Genomic DNA, 17,570 nt, shown 5'->3' with positions numbered 1-17,570 from the left:
ATTGACCTTGAAGGAGCTGGGGGTGGTGACAGGGAGCTCTGGCATGGGCTGGTCCATGAGGTCACGAAGAGTCGGAAATGACTGAACAAATGAACAACAACAACATTCCCTGTAGTAAATTATGGATGTGAGAACTGGACCATAGGGAAGACTGAGTGAAGGAAGATAGATGCTTTTGAACTGTGGTGTTGGAGAAGAATTCTGAAAGTGCCTTGGACCACCAGAAGATCCAACCAGTCCATACTTCAGGAAATAAAGCCTGACTGCTCATTGGTTGGAACGATATTAGAGACAAAGTTGAAGTACTTTGCCCACATCATGAGAAGACAGGAAAGCTTAGAGAAGACAATGATGTTTGGGAAAATGGAAGGAAAAAGGACCGACTAAGGGCAAGATGGTTAGATGGCATCCTTGAAGTGACTGGCTTGACTCTTAAGGAGCTGGGGGTGGTGACGGCTGACAGGGAGTTCTGGCATGGGCTGTTCCATGAGGTCACGAAGAGTCGGAAGTGACTGAATGAATAAACAACAACAACAATCAAAATAACATGGGGGACTATCAAATGTTGGCTAAAATTCAGATAAATGACACCCACAGCATTCCCACCATCTACTAAATGAATGATCTGATTTTTTTTAAAAGGTTAGTTTGATAGAATCTATGACAAATCCATGCCGGCTCCGACTAATAGCTGCATTGTCATCAAGATACTTCCAGACATGAACTGCAAAGTGTTCAACATCTTTATTAATGACTTAGATGAAGGGTTAGAAGGCATGATCATCAAAGTTTGCAGACGACACCAAATTGGGAGGGATAGCCAATAGTCCAGAGGACAGGAGCAGGATTCAGAACGATCTTGACAGATTAGAGAGATGGGCCAAAACTAACAAAATGAAGTTCAACAGTAACAAACAAGATACTCCACGTAGGCAATGAAATGCAAAAATATAGAATGGGGGACAATGCCTGGCTCGAGAGCAGTACGTGTGAAAAAGATCTTGGAGTCCTCGTGGACAACAAGTTAAACATGAGCCAACAATGTCATGTAGTGGCAAAAAAAGCCAATGGGATTTTGTCCTGCATCAATAGGAGCATAGTGTCTAGATCTAGGGAAGTAATGCTACCCCTCTATTCTGCTTTGGTTAGACCACACCTGGAATATTGTGTCCAGTTCTGGGCACCACGGTTGAAGGGAGATGTTGACAAGCTGTAATGTGTCCAGAGGAGGATGACTAAAATGATCAAGGGTCTGGAGAACAAGCCCTATGAGGAGTGACTTAAAGAGTTGGGCATGTTTAGCCTGAAGAAGAGAAGGCTGAGAAGAGATATGATAGCCATGTATAAATATGTGAGAGGAAGTCACAGGGAGGAGGGAGCAAGCTTGTTTTCTGCTGCCCTGGAGACTAGGATGCAGAACAATGGCTTCAAACTACAAGAAAGGAGATTCCATCTGAACATGAGGAAGAACTTCCTGACTGTGAGAGCTGTTCAGCAGTGGAACTCTCTGCCCTGGAGTGTGGTGGAGGCTCCTTCTTTGGAAGCTTTTAAAGAGGCTGGATGGCCATCTGTCGGGGCTGCTTTGAATGCAATATTCCTGCTTCTTGGCAGGGGGTTGGACTGGATCGCCCATGAGGTCTCTTCCAACTCTATGATTCTATGTTCTGTGCACCAAAAGTCTTAGAAATTTGCATTTTGGATTATAAAATCACAGAGCAAGTCTTAAACCCAAACATAGCAATTAGCCAGTTCTGCCTTTTGTGCATTAAATAAATATTTTTGGCCATTTTCCCTGTAAGTGCTGTGCTAGCTTTATGGCTGCTCCAAGGCCAGCGCATTATCTAATTGTTTACACACATGGGATATGAGTAAATTCAACATAAAATTTCTGGGGGAGGACAAGATCCTTGAATAAATGCTTTCTCCATAAATCATTTTAATTCAAGCAAAGGCGCTAAACAGTTATATATGCACAGAACAGTTTTCCAATTTAGCTTTACTTAATTTACAAAGCCTTATTGGAGTTCTTTTTAACTAGAATTCTAGTTGAATATGATTCTGCCTGGCTTACCCCTTCTGTTCTGGAGCCAGGTGATCAAAATAGAGTCTGGAAGACAGCTTTCAAAAATTAAAAAGCTCTTGGATTCCAGTTTATAGAGAATGACCTTCACCATTTAGTTCAGGAAACAGATGTTCAAGTTGTTGCCTTTAACTTCATTGCTAGAGTGGTTTTGAAAATGTTTCTAAGAAAATATCTTCAACCTGGGAGGCTGTAAAAATGAATGAAATGCTGATGTTCTGGATATATATTTTAAAACTGTAGTTCAACTATGCAAGTATCTGGAATATTTGGTGGATGAGAGGGTAACTGCAGTGGAAGTTATTTGAGAAGTGAAATGGGACTCCAAGGGAAGCCATATTTAAATGATGCCTGCTGCTTTCCTAGAATTCAATATATCTTGATCGCAGAGCACAGCTGCCCTGGCAAGCATTGAAGCAGCCATCATCACGAAGGCTGGAGCCTCATTGGCCTTCTCCAACGCCTCTTCAGCCCTGTGCTCGGCCACTTCCTTCAACACCTTGTTGCCCTCTTGCAGGACAATGGCTTCAGAAACATAGGATTTTAGGGATGCCTTTTTGCATAAATGCTAAATTGAGTATAATTTATCAATCTAATACCTCAATGAACATGTCAGGCAATGGAATTTCTACATAATGGTACTGGAATTGATGCACCTCATAGATCAGTATGTCCAACCTCCTTATCTAATTCCATTCTGACTCCATCCTAAACCTAATGCTTGAATCGTCCTTGTCATCAAGCCCCTAACTTTTCCACTGAATGGTATCTCAATGTTGTTGTTGTTCATTTGTTCAGTCGTCTCCGACTTCGTGACCTCATGAACCAGCCCACGCCAGAGCTCCCTGTCGGCCGTCACAACCCCCAGCTCCTTCAAGGTCAGTCCAGCCACTTCAAGGATGCCATCCATCCATCTTGCCCTTGGTCGGCCCCTCTTCCTTTTACCTTCCACTTTCCTCAGCACAATTGTCTTCTCTAGGCTTTGCTGTCTCCTCATGATGTGGCCAAAGTACTTCAACTTTGTCTCTAGTATCCTTCCCTCCAGTGAGCAGTCGGGCTTTATTTCCTGGAGGATGGACTGGTTGGATCTTCTCGCAGTCCAAGGCACTCTCAGAACTCTCCTCCAACACCACAGTTCAAAAGCATCTGTCTTCCTTCGCTCAGCCTTCCCTAAGGTCCAGCTCTCACATCCGTAGGTTACTACAGGGAATACCATGGCTTTGACTAGGCGGATCTTTGTTGCCAGTGTGGTGTCTCTACTCTTTACTATTTTATTGAGATTGGACATTGCTCTCCTCCCAAGAAGTAAGCGTCTTCTGATTTCCTGGCCACAGTCTGCATCTGCAGTAATCTTTGCACCTAGAAATACGAAGTCTGTCACGGCCTCTACGTTTTCTCCCTCTATTTCCCAATTGTCAATCATTCTTGTTGCCATAACCTTGGTTTTTTTGATGTTTAGCTGCAACCCAGCTTTTGCGCTTTCTTCTTTCACCTTGATTAGAAGGCTCCTCAGCTCCTCCTCGTTTTTGGCCATCAGAGTGGTGTCATCTGCATATCTGAGGTTGTTAATGTTTCTTCCAGCAATTTTCACCCCAATGTATCTCAATGTAACACTCTCTAAATCTAAATCAGTATCCAAGGATTCCTCATCATCACTGATATCATCATGATACCCTCTGTTAAGTGCCTTGTTTTCTTTCTACATTTCTTTCCTCTATTACAAGGGTTGAATGAAAAGTAATGCCTCCACCTTCCTAACTCAATAGATGGCAGTACTGGTATGCGGCAGGTACTGGCTTGTTCAGTAGACTCTTGTGAAGAACCCTTACCTTTAGCAGCCAGAATGTGGGCCTAGCGAGGCCTAGCAGCCTAAACAGTTAGAAGGTGGGCTTAGTGAAGCCCTGGTGGCCATTTTAGATTAGGGAAACGGGGAGATGCCATCTTAGGTCAGGTTTTCTTAGAGGGGGCGTGTCCTAGTTCAGTAAAAAAGAGTAGATGGCCAGGATTGGTTAGGAATAGGGGCGGAGCCTAACATTCAAATAGAGGAAAAAAGTGTACTTTTTGAATTTGAGGCTTGAGTTGCAGTTGGAATTTGTCAGTTGGGAGTTAGGTAGTCAGTTGGTATAATGGTTGCTTGCTGTTAGATAGGACAGCTGGGTTAATCTTTTGTGGTATTCAAGAGCTATAGAAATAGATAGCAAGAATACAGATAGTGGGAACAGGACCTTGCTTGTGGTCTGTTTTCTGTCCCTGAGGAAGGCTAGGCCAAAAGCTATTGGCTAGGTTCCAGAAAGGGGGAATTTTGTTTGTGATTAATTTCCTGAGATAATCTCCTGCTTTGTTAACATCAAGATTTGAACCCCGAACCCATCTAAGAATTGTACATCCAACGTAACCAGAAGCTTATGTACCAGTAACTTACAGAAACCACTATGCATTTGTACCAGAAAAATTTAAGCCTGTTAAATAAACGTTTTTTTATTGTTAACACCTTATAACAACCTTCATCTGGGGAGGCCCTGCTCTCGGTCCCGCCTTCGTCACAAGTACGTTTGGCGGGGATGAGAGACAGGGCCTTCTCAGTGGTGGCCCCTCAGCTATGGAACGCCCTCCCTAGGGAGATCAGATCTGCTCCCTCCCTCTTGACATTTCGGAGGCAAGTTAAAACGTGGCTATTCGAGCAAACGTTTACAAATACAGAGTAGCTAATATAGGAAATCGAATGACTTGACAATGGAACTGGACAATGCTTGAGAATAATGATACGCTGATGATGTTGTTTTTACTGCTTTTGTGATGTCTTATACTGTTTAATGTTTTTTATCTATGTTATGTTTTATGTATACCTATTTGTTGGAAATCGCCTTGAGTCGCCGATTGGCTGAGAAAGGCGGTATACAAATACAGTAAATAAATAAATAAATAAATGTATTGGTTAATTTTAATGCTGATGTATGATATTTTAGATTTTAGTGTTAGCATTGAATTTTTGCTGTCAGCCGGTCTGAGTCCCTCTATGGAGGTAGAGAAGATCGGGATCTAAAAGTTTTAAATAAATAAATAAAAGTTGTGAAACTATTAACACAGTATTTGGCATCTTAATAGGGTAAGGATTTTTAGACGAAGTAATAAAGAAAAAATGTTTTTTTTTCTAGTATTTCAAATATTAAAACTTAAATGTGCCCAAGAGTGAGCAGAATGTGGCTCATAAATCCTTTCTGGGTTTGAACAGAAGCAGGAAAGGAGTAACAGTTGAAAGATGGACTCCCTGAAATCTTTAGGGGGTGAGAGGTACTATTAATCTCCTGAAGTATGAAAATGTTTTCTATGTGAACATTTTGGGTGGTGAGTGAAAATGTGAGTTACAGCCCTGTGAGGTACAAAGGACGTTCCCCATACATAAACAGTGCCAATAAATACAGAATGTTCCCTGGATTGTGTGTCTTTGCATTCAGATAGATGTTCGTGTGCCAATCCCTTTTGCTCGGCAAGTTATTTTTTGTTCTCTTTTTCAAAATGGAAACTTTATCAGAATAAGAATGCATTAATGACAAAGCAGCTGGCCTGGATGATCTTCTATGTGCTGAGTCAGGTTCAACGCTTGTGAACCTGACAGAGGCTGGATGGCCATCTGTCAGGGGTGATTTGAATGCAATATTCCTGCTTCTTGGCAGGGGGTTGGACTGGATGGCCCATGAGGTCTCTTCCAACTCTTTGATTCTATGATTCTGTGATTCTATGATGTGCAGCTTTTGCCTTTCCTGAAGCCAGCTTGCTGTGGGATCATAAATGGGTCTATTTTTTCCATGCTTCTATGCAGAATAAGTCTCTTCAGAAGTTTGTAAAGATGGCACAGCAAGGACGTTGGTCTATAGATTTTTGAATCATTGTGGGCTTTGCCTGGTGTGAAGATTGCTATGACTTGCTTTCCTCCAGATTTTGGAGTTCTGACAGGATGCACTGCAGTTGTTCAGCTTCAGCAGACAGCACCTCGCTTTTGGGCCAAATTTTTGAATTTATTCCATCTGTAGATTATCTGAGCTACATTAACTGGTTAACTTGCACATTTATTTTGGACTAGCTGTCCCCTGCCACGCGTTGCTGTGGCCCTGTCTGTTGATCTGGAAAATAAAGTAATGATATGTAATGTCTTTATACTTGTGGGTAAACAGTATTTCTTACTGTTTCTTTGTCAGTGTTGATGTGGAGAATGTCTGGTTTGCCTACTCTGGAACATGCAGCATATAATTGTCCTTCTTCAGGGGTCCCTTTCAAATCTATGACACTATATCTGTGTGTGTGTGAATCATATCTATCTATATCTATGGCTGGATGGCTCTTTGTCAGGAGGGCTTTGATTACGTGTTCTTGCCCTGGTGAAAGGAGTTGGACTGGATGGCCTTGAGTATTTTCTGTTGGTCATGGGGGTTCCGTGTGAGAAGCTTGGGCAAATTCTGTCGTTGGTGGAGTTCAGAACACTCTTTGATTGTAGGTGAACTATAAATCCCAGTAACTACAACGTCCAAATGTCAAGGTCTAGTTCCCCCAAACTCCATCGGTGTACATATTTAAAGATATGGAATATTCATGCCAAGTTTGGTCCAGATCCATCATTGTTTGAGTCCATGGTAGTCTCTGGACGTAGGTGAACTACAACTCCCAAATTCAAGGTCAATGCTCACCAAACACTTCTAGTGTTTTCTGTTGATCATGGGAGTCCTGTATGCCCCGGCTGGTTCAATTCTATCATGCTATTTGATTGTAGGTGAACTATAAATCCCAGCAACTACAACTCCCTATCTATCTATCTATCTATCTATCTATCTATCTATCTATCTATATCTATGGCCAGATGGCTCTTTGTCAGGAGGCGTTTTCTTGCCCTGATGAAGGGAGTTGGATTGGATGGCCTTAAGTATTTTCTGTTGGTCATGGGTGTTCTGTGTGGGAAGTTTGCCCCAATTCTGTCGTTCGTAGGGTTCAGAATGCTCTTTGATTTTAGGTGAACTGTGAATCCCAGTGACTACAACTCCCAAATGTCAAGGTGTATTTCCCCCAAATGCCATCTGTGTTCATATTTGGGCGTGTTGAGTGATTGTGCCAAGTTTGGTCCAGATCCATCATTGTTTGAGTCCATAGTGCTCTCTGGATGTAAGTGAACTACAACTCCCAAACTAAAGGACCATACCCACCAAACCCTTCCAGTATTTTCTGTTGGTCATGGCAGTTCTATATGCCAAGTTTGGTTCAATTCCATCGTTGATGGAGTTTAGAATGCTCTTTGATTGTAGGTGAACTATAAATCCCAGCAACTACAACTCCCAAATGACAAATCATAATTTTTTGAGTGATGGTCACTCCTTGTGTTGTGAGACGTTTTGTTACCAAATTTGGTGTGATTTCATTCATTGGTTCTTTTGTTTTTAAGGTACTCATTATGCACAGAGCATTTTTAGATAGATAGATTTACAATTTGCCACTATTCAAAATTTAAGTCACTAATTTATTTTTTTTGAACTCTGGAAGAGTTGGCACTAAAAGACTCATGCTTTTAAGAGGTTTGTAGATATTGTACAAGTGAATGTTGGCTTGAAAATAAAACTCCAAATTAGCATCTTTACCTTATAACCCATTTTCAGTAGTAGGTCCAACATCACTTAAAAAAACCTGCTACTCGAGTGAAAACTTTTCTTCTAGATCAAAATAGGAACCAATTCTGGTTGACCTTTCTTTTTAATGCGTGTGCATACGTCACATATGCTCTTAATTTGCCTGTTTACTTACCCTGTCTTAATATCTAAATGTTCTACAAAATGTACATTGATGTGGCGTATGTTGTTTGCTCCTGTTCTCTGATGTGGTGTTTTGTACCATTTATTCTATGGGTGAATTAATGTGCGGTGCAAGCCAGACTTTATTATTTGCATATTCATTCCAGAGTTATGATCCTCTGCATCTTAAATAACAAAAAAGTCAGATGAAAATATAACTGTATACTCGCTGTATCTGCCACGCTTCGCTGTGGCCAGCCTTCCCTTCCTCTTTCTCTTCGGAACTCCCTCCCACTAGAGATTAGATCTGCTCCTCCTGACCTTCAGGAAACTAACAAAGTTGGAACGTGGCATATGAGGACTGAGTCTATAACCTTCGTCCACATGGAAAGAGGATGATGAACTGTGACTGTGACTGTATTGACGACTTGGCTTGTGTAATGTGATGATGAACTTCCTGAGTGTGAGAGCTGTTCAGCAGTGGAACTCTCTGCCCCGGAAATGTTGTGGAGGCTCCTTCTTTGGAAGCTTTTAAACAGGGGCTGGATGGCCATCTGTCAGAGGTGATTTGAATGCAATATTCCTGCTTCTTGGCAGGGGGTTGGGCTGGAGACCCATGAGGTCTCTTCCAACTCTTTGATTCTATTATTCTATGTTTTTATTGTACTTATATTTTAATGTGTAAATATGATGCACTGTGTTGTTTTTGTATATTACTGAATATGAACACATGTTGTGAACCGGCCTGAGTCCCTCCTTGGAGGTGAGAAGACCGGTATATAAAACTTCTAAATAAATAAAATAAATATTTCACTCCTTCCTTCATTCCCCTTTCTTCTTTCCTTCCTTTCTTCCTTCTCTATCTCTTTCCCTCCCTCCTCCTTTTTCTTTTCCTTCCTCTTTCTCTCCTTTCTTCCTTTTGTACCTCCTTCCTTCCTTCCTTCCTTCCTTCCTTCCTTCCTTCCTTCTTTCCTTAGCTTTTTGCTTCCATCCTTCCTTCCCTTTCTTTCCTTCCTTCCTTCCTTCCCTTTCTTTCTTTCTTTCTTTCTTTCCTTCTTTCTTTCTTTCCTTCCTTCCTTCCTTCCTTCTTTCTCTTCTTCCTTCACTCCCTCTTTCCTCCCTTCACTTTTTTCTTTCCTTCTCTCCTCCCTTCCTTCTTTACCTCTTTCCTTCCTCCTCCATTTTTGTCTTCCTTGCTCTTTCTCTCCTCTCCTCTACCTCTTTCCTTCCTTCCTTCGCTCTTTGCTTTCATGATTCCTTCTCTCTTATCTTCTTTCTTTCTTTCTTTCTTTCTTTCTTTCTTCCCTTCTTTCCCTCCCTCTTCTTTCCCTTTTATTTGTCATTTTGCTTTTTTTGGGTTTTTAAGTCCTTTCTGCTGTTTTTTGTTATATTTCCCCAAATATTTCCTGCTGGTGCTTCACTGAGATGAGTCAAAATGTACTAACATCTACCAATCATATCTTTTGTCAATCCAATTTGGGAAAGTAAAAAAAATACCTAGGTTGGGAAAAGGTCCAATATCACTATATGAATTCAGCTGACTGTTTCCCCTCCAGGCCATATGAATCAGAAGGATGAAAAAGGAAAACATATTAAAGCGGAGACAGAAAATGGCACAGTTAATCTCAGAAGTCAGACCTGGTTCCAGTCTGTGAAGCTGAAAGCGGCATGATAGAGCCTCGCCTACATAAATCAAGGAGCAACCAATCCTGCCTGCAAATTATGTTGATACTACTTTGAAGTGAATGTGTGGGTTTGTACCTAATGTTTGTTTATAAATACACGGATGCATCCTATGTTATTTATTATGACTTTTTGATTTCAAACAACTACATGTGCAGAAATCATGAAAAATAATCTGATTCCCAAATTTTGTTCATCATAACTCTAAATGGTGAAACATTTAGCAAACCTGTAAACTGAAACAAAAAAATATTCCATAAACAATTTAATTGCCAACTTTGTAGCCTGTGTGCATTATTCAAAATACTTCTTGATCAAACACAGTACCGTATATTCTGGCGTATAATACTACTTTTTAACCCAAGAAAATCTTCTCAAAAGTCAGGGGTTGTCTTATACGCGAGAGTCGTCTTATATGCGGGAGTAGTCTTATACTCCCTGAGTTTCTCGGGGAGATAGAGCGGAATATAAATACATTATTATTATTATTATTATTATTATTATTATTATTATTATTATCAATATATATAAAAAGAGAAAGGGCGTCCAACGGGACAGCAAAACACAAAACCCTCCTGACGAAAACTTACCAAATTTACCATGCACATACCTCAACCCACAAGGTATGCACAAACCGATTCAAAATTCTAAGCAACATTTCGACACACTCACAATAACAAAAAACAACTGAGCATGCGCAAATGCTCCCCGCCGCAGGTCCTCGGCGCACGCACATGGCCGGCCGGCCAACGCATCCTCCACGGAAGCCACGCCCCATCCTCCGTCGCCCCGACCCTACCCTCCCATACGCCCTCTTTCCAACGCACCCTCCTTCTTCTTCCCCTGCCCACGCCCCCCACATTCATGCCCCTCCCCTGCCCCGCCCCTAAACACCCATACCCCAATCTTACCTCCTTCCCCTCCTTCTTCTTCCCCTGGCCACGCCTTCCCCCACGTTCACGCAACGCCCCCACGCCCCCCACGTTCACGCCACACCCCCACCCTCCCCTGCCCCGCCCCTAAACGCCCATACCCCAACTTTACCTCCTCCCCCTCCTTCTTCTTCCCCCGGCAAAACCCCCCATGTTCACACAACGCCCCCACGCCCCCCACATTCACACAATGCCCCCACGACCCCCACGTTCACGCCACGCCCCCACCTAACCCCGCCCCACCTCTAAACGCCCATACCCCAACCTTACCTCCTCCCCCTCCTTCTTCTTCCCCCAGCCACGCCCCCCAAGTTCACGCCCCTAAATGTCCATACCCCAACTTTACCTCCTCCCCCTCCTTCTTCCCCCGGCCATGCCCCCCAACTTCACGCCACGCCCCCATCCTCTGCGCAAGCCACGCCCCCATCCTCAGAGGAAAGAAGGAGAGAAAGAAAGAAGGAGAGAAAGAGGAAGGGAAAGAAAAGGGGAGAGGAAGGGAAGAGGAAGAGAAGGAAGGAACGGGGGAAGGAAAGAAAAAGGGGAAGGAGGGAGGGGGGAGGGAGGAAGGGAAAGAAGGAGAGAAAGAGGAAGGGGAAAAAAGGGGAGAGGAAGGGAAGAAGAAGAGAAGGAAGGAAGGAGGGAAGGAAAGAAAAAGGAGAAGGGGGGAGGGAGGAAAGGAGAGAAGGAGAGAAAGAAGGAGAGAAAGAGGAAGGGAAAGAAAGGGTGGAGGAAGGAGAGAAGAAAAGAACAAAAAGGAAGGAAGGAGAGAAAGAGTGAGGGAGGTTGGCCACAGCAACGCCTGGCGCGTACAGCTAGTTATTATTATTATTATTATTATTATGAAGCTTTACTGCACATACAAAGCAAGATATATGCCATAAATAAATACGAACATTTTAATGTTGGCAAATATTTATTTTACATGTCTGTTACGGATAACTGAAGTGAAACAAATTAGCATACATATAAAATATCACTATGTAATTGTTAAATAATATTACTTGTTGGCAGATAAAAACAGGATCCTTCTGAAGAACTAAACAAATGGAAAAACTTAGACTATATTGATTTTGGGAAAAATGTAATAATATTGCCAGGAAGACTTATAAGAGCTATCCAATTAATACATCTCTTTTTTAAAAGAAGTATCTAAATTCCAACTAACAAGAGAAGAGTGATTTTCAAAATTATTATTATCATTTGCTTTTTAATTTGTTTGCTCATTGCTTGGTTTCTCATCTACCCCTGAAATCTCGATTGTGGGGGGTGTAATGGGTTCAGCACTCTTTTCTACATGAAGTTTGAGGGCGGAGTGTTTGGAGGCCTCTGAGATTGTCGGGGGTGTAATGGGTTCAGCACTCTTTTCTACATGAAGTTTGAGGGCGGAGTGTTTGGAGGCCTCTGAGATTTTTTCTCCTGAAGACTCTCCTGCGGAGGCCATGGGACTCTCTAAGAGCTTTTTCTCTGGAGGTGATGATATGCTGCGCTCAGGCGACGAGGTACTATGCCGACCTTTGCTATGTTTCTTCAAGCTGGGTGAATCACTAACGGTATAGCTAAACCAAAGTGGTGGGTCATCATCGTTGTATTCATATTTTTGCAGTTTTGTGCAAAATTTTAGAACTGCTTGTCTGAAATAAACAAGCATGAGATGATATTAATGCATTAATCAGCATTGTGAAAAATACAGCTTGTGTTGTGCAAAGAATAAGCAAGATATCAAATACATAGAAAGGTTTGAAATCAGTGATGTGTCACCGATCTCAGCTCTTTGCCTACTGTAAACCACCATATAATGAAATAGTCACAAGCATCTTAACTAATAACTGTGGATCTTTTATCAGGAGTAACTGTGAAGGCAAGACTTGGTGTGTAATGTGTATGAAATTATTTTCAAGCCAGTCACTTCATGGATGGATGGTATCCTTGAAGCGACTGGCTTGATTCTGAAGGAGCTGGGGGTGGTGATGGCCGACAGGGAGCTCTGGCGTGGGCTGGTCCATGAGGTCAAGAGGAGTCGGAAGCAACTGAATGAATAAACAACAACACAATTAATGCAGTTTGACCCCCACTTTATCTGCCACAATTCAGTCCTATGGAATCCTGGGAGTTGTAGTTTGACAAGCTATTCCCCATCGCTTTGTATGGAGCTGAAATATGGGGTGAGCAAGAGAGATTTCAACTGTGCCACCTGAAAATTGGCTTAAGTGTGGAGAGATCATTCCTGTCAGCTGCAGTGAGAGCAGAGATGGGAGTACCCCCTATTTCCACTGTAATTCTGAAGAGGCAGATCAATTGGTGGTACAAAATAAGACAAATGCAACCACACAGACTTCCAGCCATATGCTTTCTAGAACAAGAAAACCACATATAGCAACATCAAGCAAAAAGTGGGTGCTAGAAACAATATCATACGAAAGCTGGCACAACTTGGGGATCACAATCAGATACAGTGAAGACATCTGCCCTTGTGCTGTGCTACTCTGCTACTGAGTATGCATGCCCAGTGTGGAACACATCTCACCACACTAAAACAGTGGATGTGCCTCTTAATGAGACATGCCGCATTATCACGGGGTGTCTGCGCCCTACACCACTGGAGAAATTACACTGTCTAGCCGGTATTGCATCACCTGACATCCGCCGGGAAGTGGCAGCCAATAGGGAAGTGGCAGCCAAGGCAGAGACATCTCCAGCTCATCCCCTGTTTGGGTATCAGCCAGCACGTCAACGACTTAAATCCAGACATAGTTTTCTAAGATCTACAGAGACACTCGCTGGAACACCTCTGCAAGCGAGAGTCCAAAAGTGGCAGGCTCAAACCCAAAACCTCAACCAATGGCTGATACCAAATGAGAAACTCCCCCCCCCCCCCCCCCCCCGGGCACACAGAGGACTGGGCGTCTTGGGAGGCGCTGAACAGACTGCTCTCTGGCACCACGAGATGCAGAGCCAACCTTCAGAAATGGGGCTACAAAGTGGAATCCTTGACATGCGAGTACGGAGAGGAGCAAACCACTGACCACCTGCTGCAATGCAACCTGAGCCCAGCCACATGCACAATGGGGGACCTTCTTGCAGCAACACCAGAAGCATCCCAAGTGGCCAGATACTGGTCAAAGGACATTTAATCAATTACCAAACTCACACATTTTGTATTTTCTCTGTTTGTTTGCTTTGTTCTGTTAGAAATGTAATATAATTGACTGGCTGCCCTGACACGAGAAATAAGAAAACCACAAAGAGTGGTCATATTGGCTTAGCAGATATGGTCACACAGTCAATAGGTTAGGTTTTGCCCCCCACGAGTTAATACATTTTGGGGCAATTGTATATCAAAGAGCTCTCGACATTTCTGCACAAAATGATCCAATGATCATAGCACAAGCTAGAGCCACTCCATACCTGGCCAAATTTAAATGTAACGTGGGCATGGAACCTTACCTCTCTTTTATACTTCCACTATATATTAGAAAACTTTTTACCCGGGCTAAATTTGAGCAGCTCGACATTAAGCCCAAGTTGGGGCAACATCAGAATATTCCCTACATGAAGAGAACCTGTGGGTGTCGTGAGGTAGATGCAGAAGTGGAGGACTCAGAACATTTTTTCTTAAAATGTCCCTACTACAACAGGATCCAGTCTTACTACCTAGAGCCTCTGCTGGAGAATCATACTTATTTAGAGAATAAGGAGAAATTGCACATCCTCCTACAGGGTTAAGATATGTATTTACTTATTTATTTATTTGCTTCGCTTATATACCGCAATTCTCAGCCCAAGGGCGACTCATTGCGGTGTACAACATAGAAAAACAGGTGCAAAATACAAAACATAGTGTAAAATAATCCACAATTCATCATTATCAGAAAACATCTCATCAAAACATCATCATTACTGCAAAAGCCATTCCGAGTCGTCTCATCGTCAAACCCACAATCCGATATCATTCCCGTTGTTCCATTCCTATGGTCAAATTACCAGTCATTGCACTTCAAATGCCTTCTTAAACAACCAGGTCTTTAACTTCCTGCGGAATATCAACAGGCAGGGAGCTAGCCTGATGTCCACGGGAAGGGTGTTCCACAGCCGAGGAGCCACCACCGAGAAGGCCCTATCTCTCGTCCCCGCCAGCCGTGCCTGCGACGCAGGCGGGATCGAGAGCAGGGCCTCCCCGGAAGATCTCAAAGTCCTCGTGGGCTCATAGGCTGAGAGGCGGTCAGTTAGGTATCTTGGGCCGGAACCGTTTAGGGCTTTATAGGCCAATGCCAGCACCTTGAATTGGGCCCGGTAGCAGATCGGCAGCCAGTGGAGCTGGTACAGCAGGGGGGTTGTATCCTCCCTGCGTCCCGCTCCTGTTAGTATCATGGCTGCCGCACGTTGGACCAGTTGGAGCTTCCGGGCCGTCTTCAAAGGCAACCCAACGTAGAGAGCGTTGCAGTAGTCTAAACGGGATGTAACCAGAGCGTGGACTACCGTGGCCAAGTCAGACTTCCCAAGGTACGGGCGCAGCTGGCGCACGAGCCTAAGCTGTGTTAATGCTCCCCTGGTTACCGCCGAGACCTGGGGCTCCAGGCTCAGCGATGAATCCAGGATCACACCCAAGCTGCGAACCTGCGCCTTCAAGGGGAGTGCGACCCCATCCAGCACAGGCTGTAACCCTATACCCTGTTCGGCCTTGCGAACAGGAGATAAAAACTCTATCTTAAAATTGACCCTTTTTACGCAAAAAGCGCTGACCATCCACGAGAAGATGGAAGCAGAGAGAGGGGACCTTGCTGCCATCAACAAAATTCAAACTTAAAAACTTAATATGGACATGCCACTAGTTTTACCTACCCGCACCCCCGCCCAAACCCTACTTTAAGGAATTAATCAATTTTTAATCTTTTAATCTTGTAGTTGCACAGTCATTTAGGAGTGGGTCATCAGGCCAGTAGGACGGGATGCCTTGTATTCATATATGGTTTTACCGTATGTATGGGCAAGTGTGTATGTTTTGCATCTTTTGATATGGTCAAAATTGACTAATCAATAAAGAATTGTTGTTGGGCCCCCAGTGGTGCAGTGGGTCAAACTGCTAAGCTGCAGAACTTGGTGATCATAAGGTCAGCAGTTTGAATTGGCAGACTGGGTGAGCTCCCGTTGTTAGCCCCAGCTTCTGCCAACCTAGCAGTTCGAAAACCTGCAAATATGAGTAGATCAACAGGTAACTGCTTCAGCAGGGAGGTAATGGCACTCCATGCAGTCATGCCAGCCACATGATCTTGAAGCTGTCTGTGGACAATACTGGCTCTTTGGCTTAGAAATAGAGATGAGCACCACCCCCCAGAGTTGGACACAACTAGACTTAATGACAAGGGAAGAGAAAAGCAGCTAGAGTTAGTAACAGAATTAGAATCCAACTGGAAGGGTGAGGAAATGGCTAGTGATCATAGCATTGCTTGTGCTGCATGAAGACTGCAAACTATGGCCTTTTGAACATATGTAGTTCATGTAGGGGCAAACAACACCAAAACAACAACAATCTTATCTCATCAGCCAAAGCAGGCCCACACTTCCCATTGAAATACTAATAAGTTTATATTTGTTAAAATTGTTCTTCATTTTAATTATTCTATTGTTTTAAAGTGTTTTTGCACTACAAATAAGATATGTGCAGTGTGCATAGAATTCAAATTATGTTTTCTTCAAATTACAATCCGGCCTTCCAACAGTTTGAGGGACTGTGACCTGGCCCTCTGTTTAAAAAGTTTGAGCATCTGCATTAGATGCTCTGGAACAGCCATGGGAAAACTTCATCCCTCCAGGTGTTTTGGACTTAAACTCTCACAATCCCTAAGAGTCGGTAAGGTGGCTGATATTTCTGGGATTTGAAGTCCAAAACCCCCAGAGGGCCGAAGTTTGCCCATGCCTGATCTAGAAACTGAGCTTACCTGGTAATGCCTTTGCAGTACAGCATCTTAAGAATTCGGAGTTGTGGACAACCTTTCCACAGAAACCTGAGTCCTCTATCAGTGATATTTAGACAGCCTGAGATATCTAGGTAGTGAAGAAAACTGCAGCCCGCTGCCACAAATTGAATACCTACATCACTTATCTGTAAGTCAAGCGAAATATATAAAAATGAAGAGAGTATTAGAGACTAAAAGAAGGGAAATTTTAATCAGTTTGTAAAATATTTAAATAATTTGAACATGAAAATTGTGTAACTAATATAGCCTTCAGAAAACAAATGCATTAATCTAGCACTAGTAGTAGTAAGAAGGGGCTAACTCTGAATTTGTTGAATGAAAAACTATATCATCAATTGAGAAGCAATTGATAGGCCCCCTCTATACTGCCATATAAAATCCAGATTATCTGATTTTAACTGGATTATATGGCTGTTTAGACCCAAGTAATCCAATTCAAAGAAAAGAATGTAGATTATCTGCCTTTGGTTATACAGCAATATAGAAGAGGTTGTAGCCTGCTGGTTTAATTTTTTTATTGGTGTGGAATTTTTTTTATCAGTGTTACTATATGACTTTGATTCCTTTTTAATTATTTATTATTGATATTTTTATATGGAAATACTAGGTCAGATACCCTCTCTCAAACAATGCAAGCTTAATTCTACTGAAGTAAATATGTTCCTTGAAGGCCCCTTCTACACTGCCATATAATCCAGATTATCAAATCAGATAATCCACATTCTTCCTCGTGTAGTTTGTGAAATGCTCATATATGGGTTCTCCTGCACATGCGCAGCAATTTCAGAATCTACTAGAGCAGTGTTTCTCAACACTGGAGGGGTCATGAGGGGGTGTCAGAGGGGTCACCAAAGACCATCCAAAAACAATATTTTCTGTTGGTCATGGGGGTTTTGTGTGTGAAGTTTGGCCCAATTCTAACCTTGGTGAGGTTCAGAATGTTCTTTGATTGTAGGTGAACAATAAATCCCAGCAACTACAACACCCAAATGCTAAGTCTATTTTCCCTATGCTCCACCAAAGTTCACATTTGGACATATTGATTTTCATGCCAAGTTTGGTCCAGATCCATCATTGTTTTGAGTCCACAGTGCTCTTGGGATTTAGGTGAACTACAACTTCAAAACTC

At 42.8% G+C, this 17,570-nt stretch overlaps 2 protein-coding genes across 2 annotated transcripts in view; one reads left to right on the top strand and one right to left on the bottom strand.

Annotated features, from left to right (window-relative positions):
- Nucleotides 1-9,810, top strand: part of FAM185A (family with sequence similarity 185 member A) — a 79,365-nt gene extending 69,555 nt beyond the window's left edge. The window contains exon 8 of the mRNA XM_060778322.2: nt 9,408-9,810. Within this exon, the coding sequence (XP_060634305.2) occupies nt 9,408-9,523 (116 nt within the window). The 3' untranslated portion in view covers nt 9,524-9,810. The remainder of the gene's footprint in view (nt 1-9,407) is intronic.
- A 1,754-nt stretch (nt 9,811-11,564) lies between these two features.
- The window catches only part of FBXL13 (F-box and leucine rich repeat protein 13), an 83,050-nt gene continuing 77,044 nt past the window's right edge, over nt 11,565-17,570 (bottom strand). Inside the window, exons 20-21 of the mRNA XM_067468828.1 lie at nt 16,403-16,566; nt 11,565-12,097 (exon numbers count right to left, since the gene is read on the bottom strand). Coding sequence (XP_067324929.1) covers nt 11,674-12,097; nt 16,403-16,566 — 588 coding nt within the window. The 3' untranslated portion in view covers nt 11,565-11,673. The remainder of the gene's footprint in view (nt 12,098-16,402; nt 16,567-17,570) is intronic.

The sequence above is a fragment of the Anolis sagrei genome, chromosome 5 (genome assembly GCF_037176765.1).
Source record: "Anolis sagrei isolate rAnoSag1 chromosome 5, rAnoSag1.mat, whole genome shotgun sequence".
Classification (NCBI taxonomy): Eukaryota; Metazoa; Chordata; class Lepidosauria; order Squamata; family Dactyloidae; genus Anolis; species Anolis sagrei.
This window is presented reverse-complemented; position numbering and strand designations above follow the sequence as displayed.